We start from the raw sequence: 12,399 nt of genomic DNA, 5'->3' as shown, positions 1-12,399 counted from the left end.
AACCTCCACTTTAGCAGTGATGAATTCAGCTGGAATCAATGGTAGCTTTGTTCTCATCATGCTGAAGATATAGATAACAAAAGGCTGCCTCACAGATGTGAGAACAGAGATGAGAGGCTCTAAACACAGTGTCCTGGTAATACTCACTACTGGACTGATAAATCTGAGATCACTGCCAGAATACAGACCACAGTTCACATTCGTCCAAGAAGTAGCTAAAAGAAGCTGCATTTCATTACCCAAAAAGTAACAAGCGCAACAAAGTTCGTGCACCACAAAAAAATCTAGTAGACAAGTGTATCGGATCATCAAATTACACTAATTTTACTGATGTCCCTAAGGACAAATCACAGAAACGCACTCTTATTCTTTAGTGTTTGGATCCATCTCAAATGGTTCTGTTTCTATGCTTTAACTAGTTTGCTGATTTGTTACGTTCATTTTGCTTTTATTGCCTGATTTAATTCTTTGGTCAACCTACTTTAAAAAAAAAAAAAAAAAAAAAAAAAAACGTGCTCTATAAATATATGTGACTCAACTTAACTTGAAATAAAGAAAAACATGCTCTCGATTAAGAAATGCTTAAAACACCAAAAGACACAAATAAAAAAGAAAATGCAAAAAAAAAAAAAAAAACCACCCTAAAAAACAATTGGCACAGAGCAAGAGCTCTGGTGGGAGGGATTTTCCTAATGTTTTCTTAATGTTTCTGCTTTCACTCTTGTGTATGCTTTGTCCTTATGGGCCACTGGATTTTCGATCCAGCACACTTGTCATCAACACTTTCTGGTGTGCAGGGACTGTACAGCAACTGATGCCTGAAATGAAACTCTTATTGCTCAGGTTTTATGAACTGGAAATAATCAAAAAGGTGTGTCAAGCTTTGATGATCATATACATTTCACCAAGACAAACAAGTCCTTAAGCATTTCCCCTGTACAAAAAATGCAAAGAAAGCAAATTCACTCCCTCTGGATGCATGTAAAAACAAAGAAAACATGTGCACTGTTTTCCTACTAGTAGTTACATTTATTAACATTTGTTCAAGAGAACCTTTCACTATAACTGGCTGATATGTGGAATTGTATTGAGACAGATCAAATAATAAGAAAAGGGCAAAAAGCAACTGAGGGGAAATACTCCCAAATTGAATTTGTGACATGGACAGAAGAGAGCATGTGAATGGAGGCTCACGCATACAGTCACTGAGACATTTACTGAGCAGATACTGACAGCAGGTCAACTTTACAAATCTTATCTCAATCTAAAGCAACTACAGTTAATTATGTGTGCATATACAACATTTGAGTACAGCAGAGAAAAGAAGGGGGACTGGTTTGCACAGTATAATTGATCAAAGGCAACTGTCTAACTCATAAAACACTTTCCCCTCTCAAAAACCTCCACCAAATCATCCCATCTGAGCTGAAAAGTAAATTATCTCGCTCATTAGACAGGGAACGACATTCTTTGCGTGCCTCTCTCCTTCTGACCCAGGGCCAGTTTTATGAGCCCATTAGTGGAAATGAGACAGGAGGAAGTGACCAGCCAATTTCCTGTCTGAGGAAACGCAGCTTCGCAAGTAAACGAAGGCACAAAGTGAGGAATACATGCTTACAGCCCCGCAGAGCAGAGGGTGACTCCTCAGGCTTGTGGGTAGCTGGTCTGATGTAAACAGTGATGGCCGTTACATGACACTGTTCTGACCACAGATGACTCAAACTATGAGCACATTTATAGGAATTCAATATCACTGCATCGAGTCATAATCTAATGGACTTCATGGGGAACAATGATGACGGTGTAATTACTTCATTTCTTGGGCTCCTTTTGGTCGTGACATCACCATGTTCGAACCACCTTGATGTCATGGTTGAGCGTAAGAAAACTGCACTGTCACTTTATGACATCAGTCAACCAAATGAAATGGAAAAGGGTTTAATGTGTTGACATTAAAGAATGAGGAAAATGAGAGACTAGTCACAGGTGCGTCTGTTATATGAAACTTAGGAAAAGGTTCAATAAATTTGCTCCTTTTTTGTCAATTCAGCTTTCCTGTGCTGCCAAAGTCCCTTACATTCACATATTACAACATCAACATATTGTATGTATGACCAATGACTTCCACCAGCCAGTTAGTCCTTGGATGCTGTTCTTCAGTCAACCTGGTCTCAAAAACCTGTTTTGCTTATTGTTGTTTCACTTGACTGTGTGAGCTTGTCTTTGCACACTGATGAATGTGCAGAGTTTGATACTGTTTTCACATTGAAAGCAAGAACATTGAAAATAGGAAGACACCAAAGCATCTTGGAAAAGATAAAATGCCTGAGCAGTGAATCTGCAACAAGTCAGTCTGACTATTCAAAGTTAAGTAGGTGTCCTAAAACATGTCTTTAAATAACATGCCGTTCTGTCTTTGTGCATCTGACTGCATCCCCATCACCACTACATCCAAGATCTTCCATCGACCTGGAGGGCCACCGGTTTAACTTTTTATTAAAGTAAGAGTAAAGAGCCATCAGAAAAGAGTTACCATTGACAGCTGTGAAAATGTCAACTTCTCTCCACTCTTCTTTACTACTCTGGACTCAGTTCTTGCATAAAAAATGTACCTTTCTTACCATATTTAATAACAAAGAAGGACTGTAAGAGAGAAACATCTCTCCTCACCAGACCCCACAGTTTCACTTTAGATTGAATAATGAACAACTCCAGTATTAAAAACTAAATCTCAAACAAAGATGCCTCCGTGATGCCTGTACACTGTAGAAAGAGAGCATATTATACAGCTTAGTACTTGGTTTCACATTTAGCTTCTATAGTGAAGAGTATCAGGCAGTACATTTAAATATCAAAGGATGCTACGATGTAACAAAAGATGCGGTGTTCTCCTGGTCCTTCTCTCCAGCCTGAGAACATGTTGGCACTCGCAAAAACACACAACACTTCAAGGCTAAAGTTGGAAACTCATCTCGGCCAAATAAGTCCCTCCATTATGCCTAAACACAATGTGCCTTTGTCAGAGAAAAACCCTGGAGGAGACAATAAAGCTGGATTTCCACCCCCCACTGATTCTGGAGAAGAGTCGCTGTCAACATGCGGCCAAGGTTTCGCTGTAGAGGAGGATTGTAGAGTTTATGAAAAGTGATTCAACAGCAAATGCTTGAGCAATTTAAGATTAACTTGATTTACACCAAATTACAGTAAGTGTGAGACAGTTTAAATATTTTTGCTGCCTATGTATGTAATGCTCATCTAAAAAGCTCTATTCTTGGATGCAAAGTGATTGTGACAAAAACTAATTGGAGAAAGCTTGACTTCCCTCAGGGAGCAATTTGATGTTTACAACTTATCACAGGTCAATGTTAAGTTCAGGCAGTAAGTGTTATATAACAACTCTGTGACTTCTGTGACAGATGTGAGTCACACTTACGATTCAGGTTAAGTTCAAATGAAAATGCTCAGCACTCAGGTATTAGAGAAAAATGAAAAATACATGAATACAATCACAGTGTATTCTTGGGACTATAAATGGAGACAATGCACAATGTAATGAGATGTTTAGGTAAAGAAATAGTTGAGAGATGAAGGTCAGTGTGTGTGCCACTATCTACCATATGGTTAAAACTGTAACTTGTCCATCTACTGTATATGTGCATTCTTCTTTTTAACTGAATGAACTGATGTAGAAAATACAGTTGAAGTCCAGGTCAGTTTCACACATCAGCACATGGTTTACTGGACTCGCTGGCCTTTGAGTCATTAACGTGATCAAAGCCAAAACAAATGAACATCTGCTTTCATCTCATGTGTGTTTGGCCCCTTAACCAATCTACAAGTCGTTACACATTAACCAGTTGTGAATATGTGACATGTCCAGCCAGGAAAGGGCTTTCTATAAATCTGGACTGTTTTGGGTTTAATGGTGCAGTGGAGGCAGCTCTAACGGGATATGAACTCTACAGAGATCTATTGTTCTGCTTGTGACCCCTCCCTCACATTTCAGAGGAATGACATCAGCCCCTTCCTGATTCTTCACCCTGTAAAGACCCTAGACCCCCTCCCCAGCTCGGAAGCTCCTCCTCGTCTCACGCTCACGCCCTCACCGCCTCGGGAGTTTTGTTGATCAGAACTTTCCACCTCTTTGAGTCAAGTGTTACTGGAGGTCTGTGAATGTTTTTGCCAATATTTAAAAAAAAAATGGCAGAACATAGAACAGAGAATCGAAGCACAGATGAAACTTTTAGCAAAATCATGAACTTATTTTTGCTTTAAGTTAGTAATAGTATAGTTTGGAGAGTTGCTCAGTGCTACATCAGATCAGAAGTCCATTCTCCTTTCCATGCTAGCCTCTGTTTCACTTGACTCACCCAGTGAATCTTCCCAAAGAGGGTTTCTATAATCTGTAAGGGCATCGGTGGTATGGGTCTGGACAGTATGAATTGAAACATTGCGATATATTAACCAAACTATTATTTATATTGTTTGGTTAATAAACTGTTGTCTGGCTGAGTCTAGAAAAAAGAAGAAGCAAACCTGTGCTGGGTGAAACGTGAGCTCTCTAAAAATTCAATCTGTGGATCAGTCTGGTAGACGGACGTTAACCTGAAGAGTTCAAAGGGACTAGTAGGAGACTCGCTTTGGGTTAGGAGTCACAGTTCAAGGGTCGTCGACGTGCCAGTGGCTCCACGGGCTACGGCAGATCAAAGGCAGGGTTGGGAGACTGGACAGACGACACACCAAGATACTGCCACCCCTTCCCAGCATGCCCGTTGTTTGACACCTCTGCCTCCGCCTATCAAAGCCCGGCCCTAAGGGCACGCTGGTGAAACAGCAGGAGACAAAATGCTCAGGAACCTGCTTCCTTCCTGCTCAGCCCATCATCAACCAAGAGGCTCCATCCAGCCTTGTTTAGCTCTAACTGGCTCAGTATTATGACTTCCAAGAGAAGCAGGGGACAGAGCCTAAACCATAAATATTGTTCATAGATGAACTCATGGGAAACACGGGATACAGCACCTGCAAGGCCTGATGATCCTATGTGCTTAAAAACAGCCACAGAGTTGACAAGACCAGAAGTCATGGAAATGAAGTTTTTACAGTGTCAGAGCTTTACAAAGCTGCCTGAATTAAGTAAAATAGGCTGAAGGGCAAAACCACATTTTTCAGACTTAAAGTCAGTGTAAAGTAAGACTAAATATGTGTTTGAGTTTGAGTTTGACATACCACAGAAAAGTGTGTTGTTATATATATATGAATATAATATAATATATAATATAATATATGTAAGGCTTCAAAGTTGTATAAAAATCAGCCTCTTTCTCTGCTCCCAAACGCTGTGGGAGTGCCCATCGAGTTCTCTGAAACCCCACCCCCTACCATGTGTCACCTGTCAATCAAAGTCACCACCTCTACCAGAAACATGGACGCTACGTGTGAGAGCTTTCTGCTGCTAGCTCGGTGGTTAGCTCAACTGGTAGTTCAGCGGCTAACTGGGCGGCTAGCTCGGCAGCCTACTCAGCTAACTGGTAAATGGACTGTACTTATATAGCGCCTTTCTAGTCTTTACGACCACTCAAAGCGCTTTACATTACATCTCATTCACCCACATTCATACACTGATGGCAGGGGCTACCACACAAGGTGCCAACCTGCACATCAGGAGGAAGTTAATCATTCATTCTCATTCATACACCGTTGGCCACAATTCAAATCTAAATGGATGAAATGCTTTTTACACCTTTTTTAGAACTACATTTATGATCTATTTAATGTGTTTAGAAGAAAATGTCTGAATTCAATTTACACGGTCTTTAACCTAAAAGCAACAAACTGCATTACAATGTTAAAACAACTACAGATGTGGTTTTACAGATTTGGCTTTTAATCAGCTTTACACAAAGTTTAGCCAAACTTAATTTGCATCACATATCAAAGTGAGCGGCTGTAGATATCAGTGTCTGATCTGGACACTACAGTAACGAGGTAAAAGAAAGGCCTGGGCTGTAATATTAGATTCAGTGTCTCATGCAGTGAATAGCTGCTTTGAGGCAGGCTACACAGACAAAAATGTTTGAATGTAGACCCACTGAAACACTAAGGAGACACACATGCAGTCCTTATGCGACTTTGAATTAAAATCACAATTGTATGGTCCATGGCAGTTTCAATATATCTGTGCAGCTTAGTTGATGCAGCCTCTTTTAAAAACTGTGGAATCAAATATAAAACAGCACAGAGACTTAAGTTCATATTAGACTTCTGCTCCTGAACTGCTTCAGATCACATACCGTTCCCACAAGTGGGTAGATGAAGCCAGATCCGATGCTTGCACGAACGTCTCTGATTGGCAAAACGAATCCGGTGGGTGCACCCTTCTTGTCAGGCATGTGGGACAGGGACAGGTGGGTCTTGGCCATGCAGATGGGCAATGAACTAAAGCCCTGGTTATAGAAAATGAAAACACAATGGTCAGTATGGGTGTGTGTGTGTGTGTGAGTGAGAGAGAGAGAAAGACAAATAGAGAGAGAGAGTCAGTGAGCGGGACTCCTGTGTGTGCCTCAGTTGTTATTGCAGAAGCAGTGATCTCACCTGTTGATTGTAGTAATCTATCTTGGTCTTGGCCTCAGGAGACAGCTCGATGTCATCAGCTCCATACACTTTTTGGGCTATTGTCCTGATTTTCTCCACTATTGGCATCTACAGGAAAGAGACAGGTGGAGAAACAGATTGAAATTCCAGTAAAAGGAGAATAATAGGGGAAATTAGATTCAATGAACACACATCCGACATCAGGGTTAAAAAGAATTAGAGTGAATTCAATCATCCAACAGGTTTTACACACACACACACACACACACACACACACACGCACACACACACAACCTTTACTGTGTGACTATTACTAGATGCTTTTTTCTCTGCAGCCCAAAACAAACAAACATCCATGAAATCAACAGGACCACATAGTATTTTAAGCATTTCATTTTCTTGTGCATCTCCCTGCACCCATGCGTGTATGCCAACTGCTAGCGCACAGCTTTATATGGAAAACAACAAGGGTAGCTGTCCTCATTTGAGACCTATGCCACCAGTGTGTTTTCAATTGCAGTCAAGTCTTTGCAGTTACTTAAGGACCTTGAAAGGTAACACTTCTCCATCCTTGCAAAATGAAATAATGACCTATTTTTCATTGAATGTTAGCAAGACATTATAATAACCATACACAAGCAGACTGTTATGGCAAGTTGAGCTTCCACAGAGTTTAAGCAACATCTGTGTTCATCTACGTCCAGTAAAGTCAAATTTACAATGGCCAATCTTCACATGCATGTAGGTGGCAGTTTCCCCTCCTATTGAGATGCGTCTGACACCTCTATCACGCGTGTCAGGGTCCTGAAGTCTGGCCCACAAATCTGCTGCTTTCTGCTGTGTGCCCCGCTGGCCCTGTCTACTCAAACATCGTCTTGGCTGCAGATGTTTAACTGACTTCTTATCCTGATGTTATTTGTCACATCACATATTTGACTGCCCATCACGTAGCAATAAAACAAAGGCATTAAAGTAAAGGTTGACATGTCTTTTAATACAAAGCTATATTCTGATTATGATTAATTAATAAAATGTAATTAATTAAAAACAAACAAAATACTAATTTTCAAACTAAAATATCTATATTTACCTCTAAGTCGTAGAGGAACTGGAAGTTGCTGGGTCTGCTGGCAGCATCGTTCACAGCCTGGGCCAGCTCTAAAGAACCTCGCCCGCCCTGTGCCCAGTGGTGGCATGGCACAGCGTCAGATGCCCCGCACTCTTTTGCGATCTGACACACAAGGTCAATCTCTGCCTGGGTGTCCGTCCTATAGAATCACCAGGAAGAGTGTTGTTAGCAGGGCTTAGACGTCATCATCACAACTTAAGTATTTAGAGACAAAGTGGCGCCTATGTGGATGAAAGGATGAACTATCCTGTTACTAACATAATTTCTATTAAATTACTGTAAATGAGTGAAAGGTTAGTGACTCAAGTTGGGTTGTGTTTTTTTTGGATTTGCGTGTTTGTATGCGTCTTACTTGAAGACATTGAGCGCCACCACAACTGGTACCCCAAACAGGTGTGCTATCTGGATCTGCTTCCTCAGATTGCTATGGCAACCACCTGAAACGAGGGTCAGATTCTAGAAGAAAGAAAGACGAAAACAGTCATACAGGTTGAAGTGTTAAAGAATAAACATTGAATCCTCTATAAAATGTAATACAACTGTCTGTCCACCAAAGTGCATATTAGCCATCATGTCAAAACTTGGTCGGGGACAGTAAATTTATGAACCTGAGCCACCTTTTAATACAGGCCCTTACAGAAACAAGTCTGGCTTTGTTTATTAGGGTTCTTTAAAAAGAGTGAGGAATATAAACTAGGGAGAAAAGACTTAACTTTAGAGCTATAAAAGACACTGACAATTCTATACCATAATAACATCACAATATTTCATATCACTACAGAAAGCACAAAAATGTCCATTGCTATAATAATGAACCCCTGATCCCTATAACATAAAAAATCCTCCCGTGCCACAATAGCAAAAAATGTGGCACTATTAAAAAGAAAAGCAGGATTAGATAAAAACATCAGAAACCTTTTGCCTTCATTGACCAGTACTTTTTTAAGATTTCAAGTGTTTGACAGGAATTAGGCAGATCCAGTGAATGCTTCTTTTAAATTACTTAATTTCATGTTCACCCATTTAGCTATTTAGCTGGAGTTGTCTGAACTTATACTTAATCCAGACATATGGCATTCACCATGTGTTTTGTTAGGAGCAGTTGATTTAATTTCCTTTGATGTGGTATACTGTTAACATTTGAAATCATTATACTTTGGTATTGTACTACAGCACGGAATAAGACTGTGGTAGTATCCCACTGAGTGCAGCTATTCATCCATCATTCTCACACTGTATCCTACCATGTGCAGAACTCCAGTTGTACTGCCAAGCACATTAACAGCATATTGTACTGCTACTCCAGGTCTGACCATAGTAATCCAATCTTGCAGTGTGTGTGTGTGTGTGTGTGTGTGTGTGTCTGTGTCTCTCTCTGTGTGTGTGTGTGTAGCCCCTGGCTCAGAGCAGTAGGGCCATACAGGTCTCATAAATTAATTTCCCTGGCTCTGTTTTCCCCAGTACTTCTGGTTCTCATTACAGGCATTACAATTAACTTATACTGCTTCATTATTGACTCAGCTGAGCCTGCTTGAGAGAGCAGTGATTGTAGCCAGATATGGACATGTGCTCGTGGACACACACACAACAAAAGAAACCCACCTCCACTCTGCTAAGGCCCACATGACCGGCAACCACATGCAATGGTTCTATTTGTGCTGTTAATCAAATAAGGACCCTTAACCATGTGTGCAGCTGATATATTTATGCTTATAGGTGGAAATTTAATGTCAGCAGGAATACAGCTGGTGAGCAGATAGGTTGACTATAATCTGAAACTTCCTTTATTGCGTCACACACAAATCTGTCAAAAGATGTCTAACAAACCTGGGATGTATAAAAGATCTGATGAGTGATAGGCATTGTGCAAGCTGTGTTGTCTCAGTACATACTATAAGTGATAATATCACCATACAAGTCTTGGTCTTTCACATCTTTACAGAAGATCAAGGCTGTAAGAGGCCCTATGGGGATGCTGGGAAAGTAAAGGGCCGCAAAGCTACACTAAGATGATACTCCATTTCCACCCACAGTCATGTATATGCGTATGGCTACATCCTGACCTTTGCAGCCAGAGTGTTGCCACAGAATCAGAGTGTATTTGGGGCGGGACAATAGGTGTGTGTGTAGGGGGTATTTTGGTTTAAATGTCTTAGTTTACATGGTGCACCTGAACACACCATGAAGCCCCTTGTGTTTAGTCTATGGTCCACACTTTACAAAGCAATGCAGAGACACAATCGATCTTTATGTGTTTATGTTTTTAAGTGGACATAGTGCGAACAGGCCTGTCCAGTGTAGATGGCGTGACGTGACTGCAGGGTGAGAGTGTGGAGCTCCAAAAGATAGAAATTCAATTTGTGGCAGGCAATGCTTTATCAAAGTATGTAAATAAATGATTGTATGGGAAACCCTGATAAACCAGCCAATCCTCTAGCTCTTCATCTCAAAAAAGGTGGTCTGTTTGTCACGTCTCACTCGTAGGTGCTTATATATGCGTGTTTGTGCATGTGAATGTCCGCACATATAGATTAGAGCACATAAATGCAGATGTAGGGCTCATACCTCATCAATGTACTCTCTGGGAAGAGGTGCACCTGCTGACACCTGAAAACATACAAAAATAATCACCAACACATGAGTACTATAAACAGCAGGTATTGAAGGGTGATTGCATCAGTGTAGATTAACAGTGTCACATGTTAGTTAAGGTTGTTGAGGACATCCATCCCAGACGGATTATTTATTTGTCATGCTTACATTTGGACCTCCGCCATGCATCTTTAGTGCTCTAACAGTTGCAACCAGCACCACCACATTAGGCCTCAACCCTGAAGCCCGACATTTGATGTTAAAGAATTTCTCCATCCCGATGTCTGCTCCAAATCCAGCTTCAGTCACTGCAAAGCAACAGACAGGAATGTGTTTGTATAGCGCAAGACAGCAAACATATAACAAGTGTTAATTTGTCGATCAGTAATTTACTAACAATACTTTCATTATTTTCTCACATAATGTAAGCAAACTGTGATAAAGCAATGCTTTCATATTTTCTTTGGAAATTCCCAAAGTATCTACACCATTCCAAAACTGTATTAGCAGAGAAATTAAAGTAGAGAAGTTCGACCAAATTTGAACTCCAAACAACTTTATATACAAAATGTGAGTTCAGTCAGACATCTTTAAAGAATCATGGGGCTAGGGGGAGAGTCCAACTGTGTTTTCGTCTGAACAGTAACACAGAACTGAGTGATGGGTTCACTGTAAGGGCTTTCAAAGCCTCTGATATGGAGGGCCCTACACAGGCCTCTTGAACCAGCTCCAAACAAAGCAAATAGTCCACCTGGAATGACGGCCTTGTTAAGATAAGGTTTCCTGTTACTTGTGTGTATGTGTGTGGGGCTGCACGGATATGTGTGACACTATTGTACTACAATCCTTGCTGGATAGCCCAAACCAGAATTTAGAGGAAGACAGAGCTTTATTTCACACCTAACCCGTTTTGAGAGGTTTTAACAACTTTTGGTGTATTTTCCCATTCAGTGCGGTCTGTTTAGCCTTGTGGGAACACTGTCATTTGAGCCCAGCAGGGAAATTAATTACTGCACGTACACCACCAAAAAAGGTGGCCCTTGGTCTGCTTCCAAGCAGAAGCTGGTGCTGTTTGATTGTAGTGAAAATGTGTCATGAAAGAGCCACTGGATTATGTAATACAGCTATGCGACACCAACATTCATTTTAAAGCTAAACTAAAAATGTGCTATGACATGCAGTTTCTCTCCTCTTTCTGGTCGCCAGTCAGTATTTATTGCCAATGAGGTCCAGTTTGAGGATAAGCTTAATGAGCTCTTTATGACCACCAGATGACCAATAAAGCCTTCAAATACAGTGGGATTTACTGTCAGTCACACAAATAAACTTTGTTTCCATTTTCTCCCATGAGTCCATATAACGTAGATGAGTTACTCGTCTGTCCATGTGACTTCATTTTAAAAGCCTTAAATTGGCAACAGGTTAACCCTAAATAGACGACAAATTAAATAGAGATAATCATTTCTTCCTTTGGTCTACAACTGAACCAAACTCCTGGTTTGTCAACACGAGTAAAACTTGACTGAATTAGTTACAATCAAATATTATACATTATATTCTGTGTGGGCACAATATAATGGCCAACAGTTAATCCCTTTCATGGTTAATTTAATTAAAATGATAATGAAATGTGACAAGGAAGCATGTCAGGAAACATGAAATTAATATGATAAATGATGCTTGTGAGTTATCAATGTAGTCAATGCAGACTTTATAGAGTGTAGTTAACCTTTAACAGCTAAAAGAATGATTTACATCAAATCTAAACAGTTATTGATTCTAAAAAATATATTATTCCCAATAATTCTTATTTGATAAACTAAACAAAAACACAAATTTACAATGACAATCAACAAGGAGAATCATTGTTTGATTACAAGGTGACAACATATAGGGCCTTTGAAGAGTAAAGAGTCATTCACTGTTTATGTCTGACACTTAGAGCACATGTCTGAGGTTTTAGTGAGAAAACAAGTGTTTCCATAAAGAAATACATCACTCTGCTTAGTTTGGATCATTTCTAGTAAAAGTATTATGTATTCCACCAAAGGAAATTATTGCCACAACAAACAACTGCAAGTAAAGGA

At 40.2% G+C, this 12,399-nt stretch overlaps 1 protein-coding gene across 1 annotated transcript in view; it reads right to left on the bottom strand.

Annotated features, from left to right (window-relative positions):
• Positions 1-12,399, bottom strand: part of mthfd1l (methylenetetrahydrofolate dehydrogenase (NADP+ dependent) 1 like) — a 37,655-nt gene that overhangs the window by 1,426 nt on the left and 23,830 nt on the right. Inside the window, exons 21-26 of the mRNA XM_053337177.1 lie at positions 10,481-10,620; positions 10,286-10,327; positions 8,073-8,176; positions 7,682-7,859; positions 6,592-6,699; positions 6,291-6,443 (exon numbers count right to left, since the gene is read on the bottom strand). Of these exons, the coding sequence (XP_053193152.1) occupies positions 6,291-6,443; positions 6,592-6,699; positions 7,682-7,859; positions 8,073-8,176; positions 10,286-10,327; positions 10,481-10,620 (725 nt within the window). The remainder of the gene's footprint in view (positions 1-6,290; positions 6,444-6,591; positions 6,700-7,681; positions 7,860-8,072; positions 8,177-10,285; positions 10,328-10,480; positions 10,621-12,399) is intronic.

The sequence above is a fragment of the Scomber japonicus genome, chromosome 17 (genome assembly GCF_027409825.1).
Source record: "Scomber japonicus isolate fScoJap1 chromosome 17, fScoJap1.pri, whole genome shotgun sequence".
Lineage (NCBI taxonomy): Eukaryota > Metazoa > Chordata > Actinopteri > Scombriformes > Scombridae > Scomber > Scomber japonicus.
This window is presented reverse-complemented; position numbering and strand designations above follow the sequence as displayed.